General features: G+C 38.4%; 1 protein-coding gene across 4 annotated transcripts in view; it reads left to right on the top strand.

Moving 5' to 3' along the window:
* The window catches only part of LOC109399858 (RNA-binding protein 24), a 39,730-nt gene extending 27,360 nt beyond the window's left edge, over positions 1 to 12,370 (top strand). Inside the window, exons 1-4 of one of the 4 annotated variants that reach the window (XM_062855905.1) lie at positions 7,542 to 7,906; positions 8,523 to 8,685; positions 8,760 to 8,850; positions 8,917 to 12,370. In XM_062855905.1, the coding sequence (XP_062711889.1) occupies positions 8,611 to 8,685; positions 8,760 to 8,850; positions 8,917 to 9,089 (339 nt within the window). In that variant the 5' untranslated portion in view covers positions 7,542 to 7,906; positions 8,523 to 8,610 and the 3' untranslated portion in view covers positions 9,090 to 12,370. Of the gene's footprint in view, positions 1 to 7,541; positions 7,907 to 7,947; positions 8,326 to 8,358; positions 8,686 to 8,759; positions 8,851 to 8,916 lie in introns of those variants that run through there. The other 3 variants (XM_062855907.1, XM_062855906.1, XM_062855904.1) reach the window with 3 other exon arrangements.

Genomic DNA, 12,370 nt, shown 5'->3' with positions numbered 1-12,370 from the left:
TCTAGTATGTTCCTTGCGTACTACCACTTTCCAGTCTTCGAAAAGTTAGTACATACATGGATCCCTAACATAATTTAATTTCCTTTGCATTGAGTTTAGCCTCAGATGTTGAAGTTTTTAGCTATATGCAAAGTAAAGTTGGTAAACTTAATTTTTTTCAAAAACTGCAAGTCACCAAAACTGGGGTCTCCAGTTAGCCTAGTGGCGGGTTCGATTCCCGTTCCGGTCGGGAAAATTTTCTCGACACTTTGGGCATAGTGTATCATTGTGCTTGCCTCACAATATACAAATTCATGCAATGGCAGACAAAGAAAGCCCTTCAATTAATAACTGTGGAAGTGCTCAAAGAACACTAAGTTGCAGCGAGGTAGGCCAAGCCCCAGTGAGGACTTAAAGCCATGAAGAAGAAGAAGAAGAAGAAGTCACCAAAACACCAGTAGCAAGGACTAAATACTATAATTTCTTGAATTATCAGAACACATATCCTATTTTTTTTTAGAGATACTTTACCCAGAAGGGGCATTCGTCTCTGCTGAATTCCTAAATTGAAAAATAGGACGACACTAGATTTCGGTTTGATAGATCTTTCACCGCAACGCAACCCAAAAAGGTGATATACCCACGCTACGGGCTCCGTTAAAGATCGAGCATATTTTAAACCCCCTCAACCATTCATCCCTCAGCACGAGTCACCGGATTGGGGTTACCTTTTTAGTGGACTTTTACCCCCGGAACAGGTGTTCCGTAGTGCTATTCTAAGCCGGCAGCTACACGGGCATAATGCAACGTTACTCAATATAACCGATATGGTTACTGTTACGGGTGTAGACCTGAAACTCTGAACTCCAAGGTAGCTTGACTGACCTGGAATATTCCAATACAGTCACTTAATGGCATTACAGACTTTAAGATCCCACTTTACCGCACAATGCAATTATTCATGGCGAAAGCACTTAAATTTATTCTTGTAGATTGTAAGGAATTCACTGACAGTTTGGAACACCTAGAACATCCCAGAATATGAAGCACCTTTTGATATTCTTGACGAAGGTTGAATGCATACATACACTGTGGTGCACAATTGATCGGACAAACGCCGATTTTCATACAAAATGGCCAAGTTTGTGATGCTGTAACTATGGTTTGTTTTGATGGATTGAGCTCAATTTTTGACACGGAACTACAAATATGCTGAATTTTGTGTATACAAAGTATAAAATGTTTTCGTTCACAGGTCTGGGCGTGGCAAGGCGTTGAAAATATTGCAAAAGTGATCGGACAGCGGTCCCCCTTTGATTTACACGCGTGCCGCTGTCCGATCACTTTTGCAATTTTTTTAACGCCTTGCCACGCCCAGACCTGTGAACGAAAACAGTTTATACTTTGTATACACAAAATTCAGCATATTTGTAGTTCCGTGTCAAAAATTGAGCTCAATCCATCAAAGCAAACCATAGTAACAGCATCTCAAACTTGGCCATTTTGTATGAAAATCTCCGATCAATTATGCACCAAATTTAGCTTCTTGAGAACAACTGATACGTCAATTGTTTCGTTTCTCCAAGCTTTATGGTGTTTAGGATGTTCTAGGTTGTCAATAAAATCTCAAACATAACCATTCCTATTTTTCCTTAAAAGAGAACTTTGCCAAAGACAGTGTTCTGTTTTAATATATTTGTGAATTTATGCAGCCGTTTCTATTTGTGGTGGGGTCATACCATGGGACATATATGACCCCTCCGGCTACAAAGGTTAAGTCGGCACAAATCAAAGTGCTGCACCTGAAGAAGAGCCTCGATAACACGCTTCACGCCTTTGGTTTTGCATACCATACACGGAGAAACTAAAAAACTCAAAATTAAGTACTTTTAAACTCAATTTTGAGATCTTTTTCATCTCCCTTTTCATGCGCTCTTTCTATTGTTGTCAGAGAGTGAAGAGAGAAACAGCCCAACTTTTGCAGCTCCGTGCGTCAAGCCAACACTGAGTTTCTAACATAGTACTCAAATTTGAGTGAATACAACCTAATCAAAATCTCGGTTGAGTGAAAAAAAACTTAAAATTAGGTATTTTTTTACATGGAAGCAAACGGGAACAACCCAAAAAAAACATCGATTCCATCAACTCAAAATTGGCTTGACGTACGCAACCCCGAAGTTGAGTGGAAAGAACTCACTTTTGGGTAGTTTCGTCTCTCCGTGTAGGCGTTCTCTGATGTTGCCATCTTACGCAAGTTCAAACAGGTAAATAATGATGAAGAGAGAGGGCAAATGTTTTCCTGACAGCTTTATTACAACTACATCTACAAAAAAGCACGCATACATCTGAACGTGATTACTTCTATGTTACTCACTGCTGGATGACTGTCATCTGGCTGACAGGGCAAGGATGAAGGTCGATTTGTTAAGTAGTATGGCGTAACCAGGGATGCCATATATACAGATTTTTCTGTATTATACAGACTTTTGAGCATCCGCAGAGATTTCGTTTATTATGAAATACTGATTTTTGAGCAAGAGGGGCCATTTTATTTTTGTATGAGATACAGATTTTTCACCAAAATTTTGTATGGGATACAGATTTTTGGAAATAGTTATACAGATTTTTCAAAAAATCATCTGGCATCCTTGGGCGTAACAAACACAAACAAAGCACGCCATATGAATATGAATGTAAGAATGTAGAACAAAAATTCGTCTAGGCGATGCTTCGTGTTGGTTCAAGCCAAAGGGACGATCGCTGCTGTTGGATGTAGTCGAATCAGTCTCAAACAGGGATGGAAAATGTCACGGAATTACATGTAAAAAATGTCATGAAATTGTTCTATTTACACCATTTCCATTGTAAATTTCTGTTCTAAGGTATCGCCAATCCATAACTTATCATGGAGACTTAATGATGTCGTCGATTATCATTTCTTACAAGGTGCAGTGAAATTAACAAATAATAAAATAACATTTTTATGACATTTCCCATCCCTGGTCCCGAACGAGAGTTAGCTTGAGTTGCTTTGCCGTGAGTTGATTAGAATCTTTAGAATCATTAGATTATTTTCATTAGTGCGACAAAGAGTTGGAATCTCTTTCAACTTCGTGGTCGCGAATTTTCTCCCTGAGAGGGAAAAGAACGGCAACGAATGGGAATCAAAACAAATCACCGGAAACTTACAAAATTCGTGTAAGAGAGAGAAAGAAAGAATTAACGAGAACAAACTAAACGTTCATTCGTGACGTCACCTTGCAAAACGTAACTCCGCTCAGAAAAGTTTCTTGGTATTAAAGCGTCTCGAGTCTACCAAAGTGGCGAATCCTTGTCGTTTTGACAGGTCTCCTGCTCGATTGGAACTATGGCAGTGCTTCCCAAACTGTGCGCCGCGGCGCCCTGGTGCGCCGCAGACCTTTTCCAGGTGCGCCGCAGGATTCTGGCTTTTGTGACGAAAAAAAACAAAAACAAACTCTTTATTTATATTGTGGAACGCCTTAATTTTTTTTATTAGTAAACCTAGTGTCGCTCACATTGTTTTTAAACTTTCCTGACTCTTCGATTATTCCATATGATTTCTGGTATCCTTTTTAAACATATCGATTGAAACCACATTTTAAAGTTTCAAGTTTTTGAAATTGTTTTGGAATTCTTAAGCTTCAGCTTAGCTTTTGATTTTACTATAACTTGTCCAAAGTTTTTAATTTCAAGAACATTATTTACGTTCTTTTCAATATAATTACAAGGTCTTCGGAACAGCTTAGCGGCATGCAGGTTTGCCGATCTGGTAGTATGAAGAGCTAGCTTTGACCTTTTTGAAACGGATCGTTTTATCAGTACTGCCGCAACCTCGCTGAACTCGAATAAGTTTGTTATGCTCGGTTTCATCAATGGGGTTATATATGGCCAATCCAGGCCCAAAGGGTTAAGTTGAAATTTATGAAAATAAGTTCAATCAAAGCCCACCTGGCAGGTCTTTACAATCTCTTCATGTGTCCCAGTTTGCCGAAATTTTCCAAAATAAATAAAAGTGTTGCTTTGCAATTTCCGCAAAAAGCTGAAGCTTTGGTCAAGTTCTGTGTAGTCATTTCGATTTAATAAGAATTCCTTAATTATTGCAAACGCTTTAGAATTTTAAGCTGAATTGCTGAAATTTAGCAGCTTGTTTTACCTTTTCATCTGAATTTTCTTCTTATTTTTAAAATTTCTATGATGAAATCAACTTGAATTTTGAAATCTTTCAAATATTTAAACTATCGTTGCGAGATAAATTTAAAAAAATAGTTAGTTTTCCAAATATTGATTTCTGAAAACATGATATTAGAGAAGTGTTTCACGAAGTTGCCCAAAATTGCCCATTTTTGGAAATGTCAAAGGGCGCCGCTATAGCAAAATGTTTGGGAACCTCTGAACTATGGGGATGACAGAAAATCGACTGTTCCAATTTTGGCGTTTCTCCTCTTTGTTTTATCCAGGTTAGTTACTTGGTATGTACGTCGGTAGGGCTTCGATTGATTCATCTAACTCGCTTAGCGTGTATGTCGCCACAATGATTTTGTCCACGATGTTACATAAGGTGATTTTCCTGCTGTCTACGATATACTTGGGTGCGCCTTTCTTGGGAATCAGTATCTACACTCCCGATTAAAAGTTTGGGGTCACCCCCCCCCCCCCCCCCCAAAAACATGTCATTGTTTTAGGTTCATATCTTCGCCAATTTGCGTCCGATTTCAAAACCCTAGGTTTCATTCAAAAGATAATAAGTCAAAGAAACTTTGAACCTGATTTAAAAGAAACTTAAAAAAAAATGTATGTAAACTTAACTTAAAGTTGCCAAATTTTCTAAAAAAATAATATAAACTTACGACAGTGTCGCTGGAAATTGGGTCGACCAATTTTTAAGATGAGAGCGGTAATATAATCCATTTTCTATTAGCTTTCAACTGATTTTTACAGAACTTCGCTAAAAAATCTATCAAAAAGGTTATCAAGTAAATTAACTCTTCATATCATCGACCAAAAGTTTGGAGTAACCCCTCAATATGATGTATCAGTCAAAAGTTTGGGGCAAGGTTTGGGGTCACTTTCGTAAAACATGGAAAAGTGATTTGGTGATATCTTCGTCAACAAAATTACATGTTTTTGAGGGGGTGACCCCAAACTTTTGATCGGGAGTGTACATTGTCTCAGTAATTTCCTCTGGGGCCTTATTTTAATTCATGCGGAACATGCCCCAGAAGCTTTGCGTTGATGCCATCAAGTCCAGGATACGTTCCATTTCTTAAATTGTAAACGATGCATTTTATCTCCGAGAGTGTTGTGGAACTACATTATCCTCTGATAGCAACTTCAAAGTTGATTTTCCACCACCAAATCTGATAGGTTTTCTAACCATTTGTGCTGGCTTATAATCATATCACTACCTTTGCGAGCCGCTATTCTTTTGTGCTGCTTAAAAAATGTATATGCTTTCTTACTCTCAAATGAGGCTCTGCTTGGTGAATGTCGGTGAAAAACATCTTCCACGAACGCCAAACATTTCGACACTGATTTTTCATTTGGGCCTAACTGACATTTTTGAGTTCTCTTCATCGATCCTCTCTTTGTATTATCACAGAATGTGTATTGAGTTTTCCCAAGATTTTTTGGTTGAAATGCGAAGAAGGCGACTACATGTTGCTATAGAAACAAAAAGAATAATGATTTTGTTTGTTTTGATCAAGTTATTAGTGAAAGAGAGAGTCGACGAAGAGAAATCGATCAAGTCAGTTAGGCTCTTATGAAAAATCATTATCGATTTATACTTTTTTCGCTTGTTCAAAATCTCTTTGGGCAGCATTAGCTGCGTCGGCTAACACCGTCCTCAGCTTCTGACAGTTTGGACTGGGATCTCCTTCTTTCATACGGCGGTTTATACAATACTTATAATTATTCTTGTGTTTCTCGCTAGAAAGCAACGTTCCGTTAGACCATGGTTGTAGAACTAACTTTGATCTCGCGAATGTGTTCCATATTGATAGATCAAACTGGGTCACTAGCTGTAGCATAAAGAGTCCGTTTTCATTACATGTGCTATGTAATAGTTGCTTGGATCGTTATTCGTCTGTTATATCATTGAAGTCTCCAATTATTATGAACTCGTCCTATGGAGGGATCTTGGATATGATAGTAGAAATTTGAGCGAAGGTATCTGTTTCTTTTCCATCGGATGATACATGGACGACAATGACGACGATGCCAATTTTACTATTTTGCACCCAGGCTGTGCATAAATCTTCTGAATATATGTTCGGAAATATCTTAAAGATAATAAATAATTGCCATTTTTATTCATAATGTTAGCGGATTTCTAGGGAGATTCTTTTTGGAGGATTCTTCTAGAGATTTCCGGGCAAGCTTTTTGATATGCTTCCTGCAAACTTTAGGCGAACTCTATTCATAATATTGGAAGGATTCATCTCTAGACGCTTTGAAAATTCAACGATCAAATCTTGGGCGTAGGGACCGTGCACAAAAACCACGTCACGCTTTTATGGGACAGGGGGGTTTTCAGAACGTGACGACCCATACAAATAATGAAGAGGTCTCTTACAAGAAGTGTGTTATATGAAGGAGAAGAGGTTGAAAAAAGTCATTTTTTTCGTGACGTAATTTGTGAATCACCACTTACGACTGCTGGATTCCAGCACGACCTCCTCTCGCTTCACTCATTGAACTCTTTATAAGGTACCAGTAGAATTGAGACGTGATTCCGGTTTAAATCTTGAGGAGAATGTTAGACATTCGTGGCAATATCCTCGAACTTTTGTCGCCTCGTAAGGCATTCGTCGCCATGATTAGTTTTTTTTCTGAATAAGAATAAGAATATATTGCTATCCAAATAATATCAATGCATGCTGTGTTTCTTGTAAGCTCAATTTCTTCACCGTGGTCTCACTGGTAAGCCAGACTTAGCATATAGTTAAGGGCGAACGGGACGGTCGGGGAAATATCTGCCATTGCTCTGTTGCTACTAAGATGGTAATCTCAGATTCTACTTCATATTATGTAACAAAAACTTATCATTGTGTATGCTCACTTGCAGTGCATATGCTGATTGATTTTCAGCCTCTTCTGTGCGATAGAAATAGAGATTACCATCTTCAAAATTGCGAGGCAAATTGTTAAAAAGAGAGGGAAGATAGGGAAAATAACACGGCGTCCCGTATCACCTTAAACCTGGTTCAACGCTTAAGCCAGGGTGACGTAAGTGGGTTTCTTCCACGAACCATATCGGATTCATTTTCTTGCCAGGTTTTTACCTCTGACCGATAAAATGTGCGTGCGCCGGCGCATGCCTCTACTCATAGCATCCTTAGGGGAAATCAGTAACAAATAAGTAACAAATTTCAAAACAAAACGCGTAGCTAATTCTATTGCTTCAAACACGTGAGTTCGTGGGTTCAAGTAATATCTTAGTGACTGGAAGGAGGGCGGCACTCAAAGTCAAAGGTACTCTAGTTATGTTGACTCACCACAAATTGTGGTGGGATTTTAATGTCACAAAAACGTTACCATTGCATTTAAAAAAATCCACTTTTTCTATCTCGAACAACAACCTCTACGCTTACGGTTCCCACTTTATTGACACGAATCCCCCAAACGTTTCAGCCTCGGTTGACGCCCGGCGTCACACCCGCACACGCACCATCCGCGCCCCGCGCGATTGATTGACAGTTGGAAGTCGGAGCGCAGTCGGGAACAAACGTCACGACACGTAAACACACACTCCACTCACGCGAGTATACTCCGCCCGAGAGCCTGAAGAAGCTTCTTGACTCATGAATAATGATCCGCTAAATCTCCTCTGGCTGGCAGTACTAGAGATTCGTGTTTTTAGTTTGGGATGAATCAAACGAAGATAAAAACAAAACAGATGTTGAGTGTGCGTGTTTGTTATTGTTTTGTAATCTTACCATTTATTTTGTTGTTCAACCTCTCTTGTGTTTTTCCCGATTTCCCATATATTTTTTTTTATTTTCTTTGTTGCTATTGCTGTTGTTTGTTTTGTTAATCGACTTTTTAGTTCTTGTACCTTTTAGTTACTTTTATTTTTCGGTTTTCTCTTTTTCTTGCGTTTATTTTCTCTGCGGGTCGTGTTATTTTTCGGTGTACTTACTTTTGGTCTGATGAAATAGAACAACCTAGACTACTTTTTGGCGTGTCACATCAAAGTGTTAGAGAGTTTCCCACACCTAAAATACAATCAGTATAAATATGAACACTCACTGTACTCCGGCTCAGGGCTCGATCGCACGCGGAAGAGTGGCGGCTAGAGCTGCGAGCCGATCGTCGAGCAGAAAAGTTAGAGTTTTTAGTTTCTTACTGTTTTTCTTTTCGTTTGGGCGTTCTTTTCTTCTTTTTGATTTCCATAACTTAATCCAAAGTTTGCCGTTTTGGATGTGCGAGTTTAGTGCTCTTCTTTGATTGTAGTTTTCGCATCTGGTGAGATGAGTGTTGTCTGAACTAATGAGTGTTTTCTTTTTCCTAACTTTCAACAGAGTGCAGCAGTCGTACTTTTACGGAACGCCCTATCTGGGAACGACGGCCGGAACAACAGGAGCAGCCGCCGCGGCCGCCTCTGGATTGATGCCAATTCCTGCCACTCAGCTGTCACATGCCGCTGCGATCGCGGCCGCCACTAGTCAATTCTACGAATATCAGGTACGCATTGACGTTTCCACTGCGATGGAATATCCTCTCCAAGGTTGCTAATCGTTGTTTTTTGTTCGTTTTAGAATGCTGTTGCAGCTGCCGCCGCCGCGCCCTACCCTGGCCAGTACAGTGGGTTTGAAGCGTACCCGTACGCCACCGCTGCCGGTGCTACAGGTAGGCTATTCAATGGTCAATCTACTAACAATGGTAAGCCTAACCCTAATGTCATTCCGCCTGCAGGGGCTGCTGCAGCGGCCGCTCAGTACATGGCAGCACCGTATACGTACGCAACACTACCCCAGGGAGCTGCAGCCGCCGCGGCTGCGGCTGGTGGGTTTCCCGGACTGTCGCCATACCAGAACGCAGCTGGTGCTGCGGCCGCTTCCGCACTACAAGAGGCAAGACTTCAATAATATTTACCGAAATCGTCCTCTACCTTGTCACTACTGGCACTGCTAGGCGGCGGAGTTGACAAGATCTGAGAAAAGCGCCGGTGGTGCACCCTGGTGGACGAAACAAACTGGGAACACTGTTGCGACATGTTATCATCACAACAACAATGACAGATAGACAGACACAGAGAGCGGCAGCAGCTAGATTAGCTAGGCAGTTCTTTTTTACACATAGATATTATCTAGTACTTATGCAAATAGTAGGTCTTAAGTAATCAATTATTTACTTATCGAAAGATTATTATTATTACTGATATTAAAATCATAAATTAACCTATTTATTATAAATTAGTTCGTACGGTCAAAACTTATTATTTACTAAGTAATGAAGAACAACAAAGCTCAACACTAAGACATATGAACCGTAACATTTAAACAAAATCCTTCGATTATTAATTATTATTATTATTATTATCACTAATCATCATAAGGAAAAACTTAGTTGTAAATTATTCTATTATACATGGAAAAGTAATGCAACTATCATTGCAATAAACATATTTTAAACATTTCCTTTTTTTATCAACCAATAAGCGAACCAATACAGAAGCAATACATTTCACGCTACAACCCAAAAAGGAACCAAATTTATTAAGAAGAAGAGTAAAAGGCACACCTTTACTTAAACTCTAAACGAGTAATCTCAAAGAAAGCTAATATATTTTAACGTAAAGAACAATAAGAAAACATATTACATCTAACCATAAATCCTTCATATTAGAAAAATTATTTCAATTTGAAACTCGACAAACACACCAAGTTGGATGATGTGAAGCTCTGATAACATATTACTTTATTGCCGATTAAACCTTAGTGATATTTATCAATTATAAAGTCTACTATTAACATACTAAAAGAACTATTTATACACTGAAAAAGAGACAACTTAAATTTCAGAAGAAAATTGCGACGAAATGTTCTGTTAAGTGTTGGAAGCTCGAAACAAAATTCTCCTCGAAAAAAAAAACACAACTTATACCAAACCGTATTTAAACTTTTGACAAGTTCATTTGCTACAATACAAAACTCAATTCCTATCAACCAAACCATAACCCACATGTTCTTTTTGTTGAATAATTGCTAGCAAAAAAAACGAAAAAGGAACCTATTGGGGCAAAGAAGGGAAGAACAAGATGAATCGAAATCTAGTCAAATGTTTTGTGTGTGGATTATTTATTTTGTTAAATAGGTTGTATTTAGTAAAGGAAGACCCCCTCAGTCAAGCTCCTCAACCCTGAACTTGCCCGCACTACTCTTCCCCAGACCGTGTTTTAGTCAATTTGATTTCAATTGGTTCTGTTTTCTGAGTTTTAACAAAAACCACACTACTGATGAACCGCCGACAGTCGACATATGTAGGAGATGTCGACGACGCGAAAAAATGAGACTTTTACAGAGCTGTCAAAGCACGCAGATGAGAGCCGAATAGCAGAAGAATCCTAACCTCAAAACATATAATAGTGAAAGAAAAGAAACTAAACGATAACCATAGCTTAGAGCCATACCAAAAAACAGTAACAATCGAAAACGCAGCAAGCGGTGAATCGACGCTGGAAGTTTGCAAAGGAATCATGTAAGGAATCTTATCAAAAATCGTGCCTTTTCGTGCTGAAGAGAAACAGAAACAGAAAAAAGGAAAACGTGAATACAATGCACATTGGGAAAACTTATACCAAAAGTGGGGAAAAAATAATAAATTTCTGGTTACGAGGCTCTGGAAGAAGGCTACTTTTTTTAGGAAAATCGAGGCGAAAAAGACTTAAGAAAGAAAATGTCGAATGGGGTATTAATTTACCATCAGAGCCTCGTGATAGAAAATATTTTAATTTTTCCCATTCTTGGAAACAAAATTCCTATGTGCAATGGCACTACCTAACAGCAACCCCCCGTAAACTTTGAATCTTTCCCGTATTGTGTAGCATTTTATCAACAAAAACAAATGTAAGAGAAAACGAATGAAGCGCACCACCTACAATTTTGACAATATAGAGTTTAATAATCGAACTAAACAACCAGAGAAGCGTAAGGAATCATAGAAATCGTTTTTAATCAACCCCCACGAAATCAGAAGACAGTAGAAACAACCGCGTATTTTAACGAAAACTTTTAGTCCGGTTTCGTAACCTGTACTGGCACACACAAAGGTCTCTTAAAGCCGCGTGCATAGACTTGCAACACTTGACCAGCGAAGAATCCCATCAATTCAGCGTGTTAGCACCGCAGGAATCGTAAACGTTAACATCTTTTTATATGATAGAACTGACATAATAAAAAAAAACCCCCACACAATCTGTACAACTTTTCTTTTTCTATTCCTTCTTTTTACCAACTATCCACCGACACAAACGTTTCCACGCGCGCGAACGAGCAAAAGAAGCTTCAAATCGCAGCTGCAGGCCGTATGAATCGCGTTTTGCGAAGAAAAGGCAGATCACCCTGAAGCTTGAATTTCGAAACGGAGAATAGCAATCCTAATTCTAGTAGAGATTAAGTTTAAACAAAAATGATGGAAAAACGTAAACACCCATTGAACATGAAGGAATCTCATTATATTGCAATTGCTAAATTTAAACAAGGAAAAATACTATTTCAACAAATTGAACAAACGAGCCGCATTTTGCGGTGACTATTTTTAAAGACCCCATGTATAAAGCTATGGATAACAAAAAAAAAAAAAAAACGAATAATTGTTTAAGGGAGGAAAGTATTTTATACTTGAAACAATAAAAAATACAAAAAAAATAAAGGAGGGAAATATTTCGACAGTGGAATAAGCATATTAAGCAGAACAACGGAAGAGAAATATCAATTACTTTAGTACTATAAAAAAACATACAAACACAATTATCACATTTCAACAATAACAAACAAACAAAATTGAACATAAACTCAAATTACCAAGTGGAACCAAAAAAAAACAAACAAAAACATATAAACAGTCTAACACAGACCTACAAACACCCACGCAAACTCACTTTGACACAATGAAAGGAAATTAGCATGCAGTGTGTTTCGTACGCCCAGTACGAACCGACAAACAGCTTGCTATTGTTCCGATCAATGCGTTACGCAACGGAAAACGTAAACGGTTAGTAACTACGTACGTGAAAGAACGGAACAAAAAAACAAGAGTGACAAAACAAGAACACACGAAGGAGTAACGTGGAAAAATATGGAAATAATTATTATACAAGATTAGAAGGTATATATTTAAAATAAAAAAGAAACCTATACGAAAATAA

This window comes from Aedes albopictus, chromosome 3, assembly GCF_035046485.1.
Source record: "Aedes albopictus strain Foshan chromosome 3, AalbF5, whole genome shotgun sequence".
Lineage (NCBI taxonomy): Eukaryota > Metazoa > Arthropoda > Insecta > Diptera > Culicidae > Aedes > Aedes albopictus.
The sequence above is the reverse complement of the archived record's forward strand: the minus strand, read 5'-3'. Positions and strand labels throughout refer to the sequence as shown.